This window comes from Galleria mellonella, unplaced genomic scaffold (genome assembly GCF_026898425.1).
Source record: "Galleria mellonella isolate WM207_F2 unplaced genomic scaffold, CSIRO_AGI_GalMel_v1 utg1104, whole genome shotgun sequence".
NCBI lineage: Eukaryota > Metazoa > Arthropoda > Insecta > Lepidoptera > Pyralidae > Galleria > Galleria mellonella.
This window is the reverse complement of record NW_026441973.1, coordinates 1-12119: the sequence shown is the minus strand read 5'-3', so window position 1 is coordinate 12119 and position 12119 is coordinate 1. Positions and strand designations below refer to the sequence as shown.

General features: G+C 41.6%; 1 protein-coding gene across 1 annotated transcript; it reads right to left on the bottom strand.

Moving 5' to 3' along the window:
* Nucleotides 1–415: 415 nt before the first annotated feature.
* LOC128200162 (probable serine/threonine-protein kinase DDB_G0278901) lies at nucleotides 416–10453 on the bottom strand. Its single transcript, XM_052892617.1, has 6 exons — nucleotides 10101–10453; nucleotides 9044–9192; nucleotides 8596–8817; nucleotides 7575–7696; nucleotides 6649–6752; nucleotides 416–6413 (listed from the first exon to the last, which is right to left on the bottom strand). Exons 1-6 carry the CDS (start codon nucleotides 10312–10314, stop codon nucleotides 4792–4794), a joined length of 2433 nt encoding a protein of 810 aa, XP_052748577.1. The 5' UTR covers nucleotides 10315–10453; the 3' UTR covers nucleotides 416–4791.
* Between the last annotated feature and the right edge of the window lie 1666 nt (nucleotides 10454–12119).

Genomic DNA, 12119 nt, shown 5'->3' with positions numbered 1-12119 from the left:
CCAGAGATATTAGCAGTTGAATGGAAAAGGATGCTTTTGCATTCAAAGTTCGATATCTCGGAGACAAATGGTCGTAATTTAGCCATCCAAAGCGATTTTTGAAGCTGAATAAACACGCTAAGAGACCTATACAATGGAGTAGCTCGAAAAAATTTTTCCATGCCCATAGAGTAAAAAAACGAAACCTAGAAAATTTAGAAAAAAATTATTTTCAGCTTTGTTTAAGAATTGCATGGAAACCGGAGCTCAAAAAATTTTTTCACCAAAAAATCTGAAAACTAGAGTTTTCAATCTTCAAAACCCTTTTTTTAAATTTCCTGTACGATTATTTTTCACTGAAATACAGCCTGTTGAAAATCACCCAAAAATTTCAAAAATTTTTATGTTCCCTTAATTTTTGCGAGGAGTGTACTAATGAACTGTCAGTTTTCTCATATTGGGTTTGCTGGAAGAAATCTCTATTGGAGATAAGCTCGTCCTTGTGCACTATTATGTTTGTTTTTACATTTCAATAACATTTAGTGTATAATAAAGAATAAAGAAAGAATAAAGCACAAATTTGATGTTAAAATTACATAATACATGCTGTTTGGAAATATTAAAAATGTTAAAATATTGTTCCTTTGGACTTTTATGATAGGATGTATGATAAACGAAATATTAAATTCCATTTATTGATCCGATTTTGGTATAAACAAAAACACGAAATTGAGTCCGAAATTTCGGAATTTCATTTCATGGAAGACCCGCTGTTCTCTAGACTGTGCTATTGCCTTGTACGAAGAGAATTAAGAAATAGCAGAGTTTTGACAAAAAAAGTAATTTACATGAGAAAGTCCTTACTGTTATTATAAAGGTGAAGGTGAGGTTGTTTGTTACCTTATAGCGCCTTAACGGCTCATCCAATCACTATGCTATTTGGTATGCACGTTCTATATGAGATGGAGGGGGACGTAGTATACCATTTATCCCTGTCATGCACACGAGTTTGAGGCTTAAATCCAATAATAAATAACTAATAGTCGAGGGGGGAAGTCAGTGGATGCAGGTGGCTCAGGACCGTTCCTTATGGCAGTCTATGGGGGAGATCTATGTCCAGCAGTGGACGGATAATGGCTGAAATGATGAATGCTCGAGGGATAGGCAGCAGCGTCCATCTTAAAACACCATCAAAGACTCACTGCGGTTGCCAACCCGTCTCCAAGCGTGGCAACTATTGGCAGAACTCCTAAGGCGAGCCGTATGCTTAGTAATGAACAGTTAACGAATGATATCAAAGTAGAGAGTGGGCAGATCAGAGGCATAGGCTTATGATATCAGACAGCGGTGACCGGAGACAAAAGTGTTGTCGCTGATAAGCAGCTGCACCATTGTCTCCGGTCCGGTCCGGTCGGACCAGAGGGAGACTTTGTACAAAAGTTGATTACTTGGGCACCTCTGTCCCATTCGTGTTTCAACCGTGAAGCAGTTGTGTTTGCATGGCTGTGTTTCGGTGTGAAGGGTGGGATATGGCGTGAATTTACTGGGTACAGAGGAATAACACTCGAGTCCTCAGGAATGGCAACGCATGAGGGGTATCATGGGCGAAACAGTATACTCTGTTATGTCCATGGTACTGCTCATGTCTATAGGCGACGGTTACCACTTTCCATCAGGTGGGCCGTCAGCTTGTTACCGTAGCCTATGAACGCCTGCAATACCAGGGGTATTACGCAAGCGTCGCCGACTCTGCAGAAACCTCTTCACTCTCTTTAGAAGAACCCCATGCTGTAGTCTTTTGGTATTTTTAGTACGTACTTTATCCCATAAAGTACGTATATACTAAATTACATAGTAATTGGTTAAACCGTTTAGGCGCTATGAGGTAACAAACGAACTCACTTTCACATTTCTAATATTAGACGCAATTTAAAATACTGTACATATATATTTACTTGTGAAGATAGATATTTACCTTACTACCTGTCTAAGAACAAGGAATTACATAGAAGGAATGTTAAAATAAAAACTGTAAATCATATGGTTGTCTCTTTTCTTCTTATGCAGACATAATTAGTAAAAAGAGGACGAAAGATACAACATCAGTTGCTATTTTTCTCAATTCATAGCAGGCTAGTGTATAGAAAATGTTTGATATGTCAATTATTTGTCAATGACAAATTTTACATTACTAGATTATATATTCGACACAGATTATGTAGAAAGTATGCAAGCGGGTTGTATCTGAATTTGGTAGGGTTATACGGCCGTATAACATCTATACACTAGTCTGCTTTGAACTGAGAAATCTGCAACTGACGGTGTATCTTTCGTCCTCTTTTTACTAATTATATTTGCATAAGAAGAAAGGAAGCAACTATATTATTTACAGTTTTTATTTTAACATTCCTTCTATGTAATTCCTTGTTCTTAGCTACCTGTACGCAGCATAAACAATTTTTTTTTAATTCCTAATTTAAAACACATATACTTATTCGACTGTATCGATATACGAATATCAATGATCGTTTTATATAATGAATTTAAGGGAATACACATTAAATGGTGTGAGCTATACAAAATAAATCCATATATTGTACATGGATATGATACTAGGTATGGGTAATATATAGCAATATATATATATTTTAGTTACTATATTTATATACTGGTTTATTCAATATATACAATAAAATCGTAACTGGTCGCTGTCTGTACATGGAAGATATATAAGAAAAACTATTATAGGGGGCCTTCATGAGCGCAATAGGACCCAAAACAATGATTTTTAGAATTTTTCTGTTTGTCTGCACGTTTGTGCACGCTAATGCACATGCGGCTTTTTAAGGATTGTTAATAATGGAAATTATGGGTCGCATTGCTGGTAATATACCCAAACAGGTCGACCTCCACGTGGTCCCCTCTGGAAACTATCGTGCTGAATTCCAATTCATCACGATGGGCTAATACTCCGATATATAGATATTATAACTACAATATATAGATATTGGCATATATTATCCATTCCTAATGTTTAAACTAATTAGTACTCTCACATTAGTAATAATATATAATTACATCTAAATGCAATAATAATGACTCTTGTTTCATAAAACAAATGTTTGAAGTGGCATTTTGTAACAATTCTTTAAACCAACTAACCAAAAATCAAAACAGATGTCGCTATTCCATGAATATTTCATGTCAGTTTGCACTATTGCGCCACAGAGGTCGCTAGCATAGCTAGTAGATGTCCCACCTCGATGCTTTAATATAATAAGCGATACAACGACATCGTTGCGCTATTTTATGCTATACACAAATCGATTTTTATTCATTCGATATAATAATCGTTTTATATTTCTATCGACTTTATTCGATTGCGAGGGACTCGTGAATAAGTTTAACACCTTCAAAATATTTTGTTACGAGTAGAACTTAACGAAAAGGTGACCAAGTTTTTTTGAGATTATTACGGGATCTCTTATATAGGACTATAGAAAGGTCCTGGGATTTATCACGATCTCACCTGATGGATAGCGATTTTGAGAACTAAAATGAGGTTCGCGGGTCCACGAATTGCCTATTCACATGTTTTTAAATCGGTGCAAATTATATATATATATATATAGGTATATCTACGACGGAAGGGACGAAGGCTCTTGCACCAAATGATATTTGTAATAAATCGAATCGTCCAATCAATTAATCGACTTTTTATTTGTACTATTATTGGAGATAAACGACATCATTTTCGTTAAGTCCTACTGAAACATAATATAGCCAAAATATTAGTGTAATCATCCTATAAACTGTGCAAGTAATTGAACAATCCCAAAATGTACACACGAGAAAAGACAACACAAGAAAGTAGTATGACTCAGTGTAGTTATTACATAACAATAGTATTTTAATAAAATTACAACTTAGTATTTATTATATTAACATTAAAACTATAATGTTTGTCGATTTGTTCGCGGAACGAGGAATGTAGGTAAGTAAAGAGATTCTTATATATATATATATATATATATATCATTACAATATGTTAGTTGTTATATACAATAATAGTGTTTATATATTTTTAAATAGCTCAGCTATATTATTAGTATTACATTTAATCGCTTGTGTGGGACACCACATAAGTTAACATTAAGAAATAACATACTTTTCAATACCATATTTGTCACAATTTAAATCTAACGACTTTCCTACATGCACACATAAATTCTTTAAAGAATTTATGTGTGCATGTAGGAAATTAATTTTAATACAATTAATTGATTTTAATACAATAAGAAAATATCCTATCGATTAAAAAAAAAATTAAAGATTTTTGTCCTTCGTTTGAACAATTTATATCATCTAATATCAATTAAGACACTGGTTGAAAACACATATTTTACAATTAGAAAAGAAAATTTTCAAATTAAGAATAAAATAGTTCTTATTTCAAATTAAATTGTACATTCGTATTTTGTACATATTCCACTGGGATTGCAGAGTGTATGACAGCCTTGGTGCATGCAAAACCGGGATTGACAATACCCACACAAGAAATACCAAAACTATTAAGTCTAGAAAGCTGAAATTTGGAACTTAAGTTTATTTTATAACTTAAGCAGCCACTAAGGATGGATTTTGTAAAATTTCAAATTCAAGGGTAAACACAATACACGTGCAAAGCTGTAGGCAACTGTTACTAAATGATTATTTTTTTAAAGAAGGTGTAATAACCTTTTTAAAAATTTAATTTTGCTAATGCACTCAAGACTACCTTCACATACATATTTTAATTCATACAAACATAATTCACAAGCTGTTTCCAAACATCATTCTATCGTCATACAAACTTAACCTATTACATTCACTGGCCCTACCTTTTTGAAGAGCGCGGTCCCTCCTCGCCTTCCGCACTGCCGCTGGAAGGTCCCCCGGGGTCTTCACCCTCCCAGCTGGGTTCTGAAGGGTCACATCGCACGACGAGGAGAATATCTCACTCACCTGCTCCAAAGAATGCTGCCGTTTTATAGACAAATTCTTCAATGAAGGCTTCGGAGACTTCGGGCTCTTTTCCACGTCTGTACCCAAAAACTTGAGTTCTGACGTGTCAATTTCCCCGTTCAGAGCAGCCAAGTATACAGGGTTGTCACCGCTGTATCCGTTCACTAGGTTCTCCTTATCGTTTGGATCGCTGAATTCGTTTTCGAAATTTGTGTACTTATTTTGGTATTTGTTGAAACCAAAGTCAGTCACTTGACTCGACTCCTTTAGCACTTCGTTCTGGTATTTCTTCTTGTCCGGCTCCAATTTTACCGTTTGCATGGTTATTTTCGAGCCTCCGTTCTCGGATAATAGCATGAGGTGCTCGTCTTCGCTGCTAGAACATTCTGAGTTCATATCGAATGGACTATGGTTGTAATCGGCTTGAGTATTTATATATTGCAATTCCAGATTAATACTAGCCCTGGAAGAGCTACCGCTATTTGAGTTGGTGATAATTTTGTTATCACAACTCAGCCGTTTCTTCACTGTGGAGTCCTCGGACTCTGAGTTTGCCGACTTGAATATGGATTGCGAGGACGTTGATGATCGAAACTTGTTGATACTTTCTGAACTTCCTCTAGACTTGCTGCGAATGTCGGTGAAATCTGAGGGTTTCGCTTTAGGAACTATGACGGCAAATATCTGGTTCGGAGCCTTATTGTCGTTTTCGATTGGTATTTCTTTGAAGCCGAATACTTTGTTTTCTCTGTTCAATTCAGATTCGAGCATCATTGTTGGGGACAGTGTTCTGTTGGGTGGCGACAGTGTACACGGTCCCTCAAAATTGTAATTGTCCTGACTCAAGGTCAAATTGGATGGTCTATCAAAGGTTATATTGCTAGGTTTGTCGATTAGGGACGTTTTGACCTTACCGTTTTGTACGGCACACGATTCAGGTACTAATTTTACTTCTGTCTCGAGTTTGTTGTTCTTGTTGAGTCGTTCGAAGAACTTTCTGATGCCCCATTTGGGTTTTTCCACTTTGACATCTTGGAGTAGATTCGTTTGCTTGGGACCTCTGTCTTCGTGGGAGCTGACGTCATTTTGAACATAATCCAGCGGCCTCTGGTAGGACCTGATCTCGTTTAGCCGTTCAGAATTCTCCTGTATTTGTCTCGGATTCGTTCTGGCTACAGATAAGCAGTTTTCTTCGACGTTCTGCACCCTAACGCCGTCTACCGGAGCGGTGATGTCTTTGAGGCTTTTATGTATGAGCTCCACGGTGTGTGTCTGTGTGTTTGTGTGCGTGTTGCGTTCTATGCACGCGTTGCGGCCGATGTGTGGTTGGGGGTACAGTAGGGGGGTGGTGACGTCACAGGATTGCTGGTTCGGCTGGCTTGTTGTACAGTTGGAGTTCTTGTCTGGTTCCGGGTGGGGATTGCTTGCATCTGTTTTATTAAACCGTAGTTATTTTTAATATTATTTTATTGAAAATTAAAAATTGTAATCTTTTGGAGGAAACATATATATATTTTTATTTAATTATTTATTTATTAATACATGTAAGAAAGATTAACAAAGTAATAGAGACGGAATATAAAATAAAAGTTTTTAAAATTAAAATTCCTCGTCATTATCGGCGATTGCTACGAAGCCGAGCGGCCAAAGGGTTAAAACTCTTACCTGGCGGATGCGGATGCAAATTGTTGTCGTGTATGACGGGCCCCTGAGTTTGTAGCATCTGCTTCAACTCAGCCATACGCTCTTCCACGCACACGGCCGTCAACCTTTATATAAGAAATGCATATAAATAAAAATGAATCATTGAATATGTTGCTAAGTGAAAAACTCGAGAACGGACTAATTATGCAAATTTTATTTCGAAATATTCGTTAAAGGCCGAGGAGGGTTCTCATAAACAAAAAAACATGGGACTCTAAAAAGCTGCTGTAGGACTTTAGAAGCTGCTGCGGGGCACTAGACGCTGCTGTGGGGCACTAGACGCTGCTGTGGGACACTAGACTCTGCTGTGGGGGACACTAGAGGCTACTGTGGGGAACTAGACGTTTCCGTGGGACACTAGACGCTGCTGTGGGACAATAAGACACTACTGTGGGGTACTAGACGCTGCTGTGGGACACTAGAAGCTACTGTGTGGCACTAGACGCTGCAGTGGGACACTAAACGCTGCTGTTGAATACTAGACGCTATTGTGGGATTCTAGACGCTACTGTGAGGTATTATACAATGGTGTGGGGTACTAAATACTGCTGTGGGACATTATATGCTGTTGTGGGTTACTAGACGCTATAGTAGGACACTAGACGCTGCTGTGGGACACTAGAAGTTGCTGTGGGACACTAGACGCTGCAGCGGGATACTAGACGCTGACGTGGAACACTAAACGCTGCAATATGACATAAGACTCTGTAGTGGGAGACTAGACGCTGCTATGGGATATCAGACATAGTGGGTGAAACACTAGACGTTGTGTTAGGACACTAGAGGTAGCTGTGGGACAGGACATTGTAGCGGTACATTGGATACTACGCTGGTAAACTAAACGGTTTGGCGGGACAAGAAGTATATAAACTACATTTAAAGGGTACCTGGCTTCTGCGTCGTGATCCCAGCATTCGTCGCACGTGTCGGTGGCGATTTTGAGAGCTCTCGCTTCGGGCACCGGTCCGCGCGGCAGCGGCGGACGCGCTTTATTGCGGGATACTAGATTCTGCGACACAGAACACAAGGGATGTTTTACTTTTTTAAATTATGAATAAATAATAAGGTTTTTGCCATATTGTAGTTTATAAGTATAGGGCGGAATATTTAATATGCTTTCTTGATTTCGAATAGCATCAGGAGTACCATGGGATCAGAGTTTTATTCTGCAGTATCTTCAAGGTGTCTATGTAATGATTACCAGTTTCCATCAAATAGGAATTCTAATTAATATAATACTTTCTAAACATGATAATAAAAATAGAAAATAGTCTACATGACGAAAAGATACGAACAGGTGCTGTTGGAAATCATAAAACATAAGGTGAGGTCCATTATAATTCTTATAAGTTATTTGTTCGGCCGAGTGTGTCGTAGGGCGCGCGGTAGACACAGGTGCAGGTGCAGGTGCAGTAGACAGCGTACCTGCGGCTGGTGCAGCGTGGGCGCGGGCGGCAGGCCGAGCGTGTCGTAGGGCGCGCGGTAGACACAGGTGCAGGTGCAGGTGCAGTAGACAGCGTACCTGCGGCTGGTGCAGCGTGGGCGCGGGCGGCAGGCCGAGCGTGTCGTAGGGCGCGCGGTAGACACAGGTGCAGGTGTAGGTGCAGTAGACAGCGTACCTGCAGCTGGTGCAGCGTGGGCGCGGGCGGCAGGCCGAGCGTGTCGTAGGGCGCGCGGTAGACACAGGTGCAGGTGCAGGTGCAGTAGACAGCGTACCTGCAGCTGGTGCAGCGTGGGCGCGGGCGGCAGGCCGAGCGTGTCGTAGGGCGCGGTAGACACAGGTGCAGGTGCAGGTGCAGTAGACAGCGTACCTGCAGCTGGTGCAGCGTGGGCGCGGGCGGCAGGCCGAGCGTGTCGTAGGGCGCGCGGTAGACACAGGTGCAGGTGCAGGTGCAGTAGACAGCGTACCTGCAGCTGGTGCAGCGTGGGCGCGGGCGGCAGGCCGAGCGTGTCGTAGGGCGCGCGGTAGGGCGGCGGCGGCCCGCGGTGTGCACCCGCCGTGCGCCACAGCATCTCCCACAGCACGAGCGCGAGCGCGAACACGTCCACGGCGCAGAGGGCAGCACGAGCGCCGCACAGGTCCAGAGCGCCCTCCAGCGCCTCCGGCGACAGGTAGCGCAGCGTACCCGCCTATAAAATATATAAAATTTCTTTAAAAAATCGCGAATTCAAGGTGACAAGAAATTATATCCGACTCAGATGGATCAGATCCGGCTAGAAGGACCGTATTGACAAACGATTTTACCTAATATTCACAAAAAAATAACAATAGTTTATACAAAGTGAAATTTGAAATGATTTTTTTTTCAATAAGTATTCCAATATTGAATTCCAGAAACAATTATTAGACAATTACCTCGGTAATTCTACTGGGTGTAGCGCGGTCCCTTCTGGGGTGCAAAACCTGGGCAAGACCCAAGTCCGCCAGGCGAGCCTGACCATCGAAGGAGATCAGCACATTGTTGCTGTTGACATCGCGGTGAACTACGCACGGTTTTGTCGGCGCTAAGGAGGAGAATAATTTCTTTATTGCAATAATTTCTTCAGTAATATGGATTTAATAGAAACAGTAATCTTATAGAAAAAAAAGAAAAAAAAAACATATAATTGGATTCAAGCAGACGACCAAATTGTCTACAGATAGGATTAGTATATATATGGGTACCACAAAGTAGACTGTGAAGTCCAATGTTGCTGTATAATTTATAACTCATACTAGCGACCCGCCCCGGCTTCGCACGGGTGCACATTTCATCACATCGCATTAGAAATCTTTAAAATTATCAGTGTTTCTCTACAATATTATGCATGTATTATACATATAAACCTTCCTCTTGGATCACTCTATCTATTAAAAACAACCGCTACAAAATCCGTTACGTAGTTTTAAAGATATAAGTATACATAGGGACGGACAGACAGCGACAGCGACTTTGTTTTATACTATGTAGTGAAGTTATGAGTAGCCATTCTGATGAATAAGATATGCTTTCATATTCGGTAAATCCATTCTTATATAAAACTGAAACATATTCAAACACCATAGATAGGTACGAGAGGGAAAATGTTTATTAGCAATGATTTCAATGATTGTATTACCAACAATATACATATATCAGGTGGATTTCCAAGTGATCCCCTATGGAAACCATAGCGGTTAATTCCAGATAAATTCATCATAATCTTGACTTGACTTCAAGTTTACTCTTTCACTGATTATACTCATTTGCACAGATGGGGTTACCAGTTTATGTTCATCAGAAAAAAAAAGCTATTCAAATTCAAGTTCAAAATATTTCTATACATGTAGGTCTATTACAGACCTCCTATGATACGTCAAATGTACCGTCAGTTCGGAACGATTCCGAGACGAGAAAAACTGACAAGAAAGTCAGGTAGGAATGTGTACTGACTAGGCGTGTGCAGGTGCGCGAGCGCGGCGGCCAGCCCGTGCGCGAGCGCCGCGAACTCGGCCCAGGAGAGCGGCGCGCGCTGCAGGCGGCGGCGCAGCGGGCCCGCGCACAGCTCCAGCACCAGCAGCCGCGACCGCGCGCGGCTCTCGCGGCCTGCGCACGCGCACACCACTATACACCCCGCCGCCTCCACCTCCACCTCATACCACCTCATACCCCCTGGAAACCCTCGTGCTGAATTCCAGGTGCATTCACCACGATGGGCTAACTGAACTGCCTTTTTATTCTCACCTATCCCTCACTGGTGCCCCGCCAGTGTACACTGATAGCGCAGACGGTGTTACCATTTCATTAACATCCATTAAAAATAATAAAAAAAAAAACTCACAAGCAAAGTAGATGTGCTTTCACAAGTAAACAAATATACTAAAAATCATGTCTACATTAAATACGATACAATATATATATATATATTATGGACACATCCAATAATCTGCGAACAATAGTCGTATGTGAGTATACTGAGAATGGATACAACTGTGACCTAGTAAATAATCAGGAGTTAAGACCAGCTTCAACATAAGTTCCGAGTGTGAAAAATTGTTCAAATGTTGACCAATTACACAGGTCACGTTAACTTTAACGGATTTAACTCTGGACTCTCAAAGTTCAATAAAATTACGAGCACCATTTAACGTACAGAATATAGATTCGCGTAGTTACTTGTCTGTAATTTAATAACTTGTGCAATAGGGACATTGAAGTATTACGTAACGCTACCAGTTGTATTGTTCGCGACATTATTTGTATATATCGTAATTTATAGTTGTTAAGTCCCTAGTTAATCGTTTCTGTATTCTGTTATTTTATATAGATTTACATAGATTTAAGATAGTGTAAGTTAAATAAAGTATTCCTTTGCGTGTTGTCGTTATTACCTACGAATAGAAATTGTAACAATAAATAGAATTAAGAAATTGTAAATTGAAATAAAATAAATAAATAGACGCTATAGAGTACCGATCTGAAGAGACACGCGTCTCGTTCATTTTCGCCCCGTCCCGCTCGCACAGATCGCTATCGCGAGTTGGAAACATTATCGTGCGAGCGGGCGGGTATAAAGATAGGCCGCCTCCCGTCGAGCGGCATTCGCTTCCGGGCAGCGGCGCACTACACTCGAGAAGAAATAGGACAAGAAGAAAAAATACTCTCTTCAGACGGTACCGGAGGCTTCAGAATAGTAATCCCTGTGTTTCACTCCAGCCTGAACCAACGCCCCTACAGTCCACGCTCACCGAACGGCAGTCCACACCGCACATCGTGGTCCTTCGAGAAGCCGGATTGCTGGAGGAACACCGTTGGTACATCGAGAAACCGGATCGCTGGAGGAAGACCATTCTGAAGCCGGATCGCTGAAATGCCGACTACGAGAAACATGAAGTCGTCGCAGCAGAAAATCGCCGTCACCGAAGCCACAGCGTCCGCCGCCACGTCGACTACGGCCGCCGGAACGCTGTCCGTCGCTGCCACGCCGTCCGTTGCTGCCACCACGTCGTCTGCGGCTGTCAGAATGTCATCTGTCGCTGCCACGTCGTCTACCGCCGCCACCACATCGACTACGAACACGTCCGGCGATACGACGACCACAGGAGCCACGGAGACTACCGAAGCCACAGGAACGACAGAGGAGACAGCAAGGAAGAAGGAACCGAAGCACGGCACGGCACGCACGGTTCGCACCACGGCCTCGCAGAAGAAGAAGGCTCTGGCCAAGGCACGGGAGGAGCTACTTCGAAAGGTTGTGGAATTGGCTGCCGCACGTGTCGCCGCCCTGGAAGCCGAATCAGAGGACGACGAGGAAATAGAAGACGACGACGCTACCGTCAGAAGAGAACGAACGTCGGATTGGGTTCATCGAAGCACGCTAGCACTCACGATGGAGCCGCATGTACCAGAGATAGAAGAAGTCACCGGCAAGCGTCAGGGGTTCGTCCCATCGAGACCCGTTGAAGAGGATTC

What these genes read in the sequence shown, in the direction of transcription:
- LOC128200162 (XM_052892617.1), bottom strand. Translation starts at nt 10,314, where the DNA reads ATGAGGTGGTATGAGGTGGAGGTGGAGGCGGCGGGGTGTATAGTGGTG. An exon ending in CGCGCACCTGCACACGCCTA is followed by an intron (nt 9,193 to 10,100) that starts GTCAGTACACAT and finishes TCTCCTCCTTAG; the next exon opens with CGCCGACAAAACCGTGCGTA. An exon ending in CACCCAGTAGAATTACCGAG is followed by an intron (nt 8,818 to 9,043) that starts GTAATTGTCTAA and finishes TATATTTTATAG; the next exon opens with GCGGGTACGCTGCGCTACCT.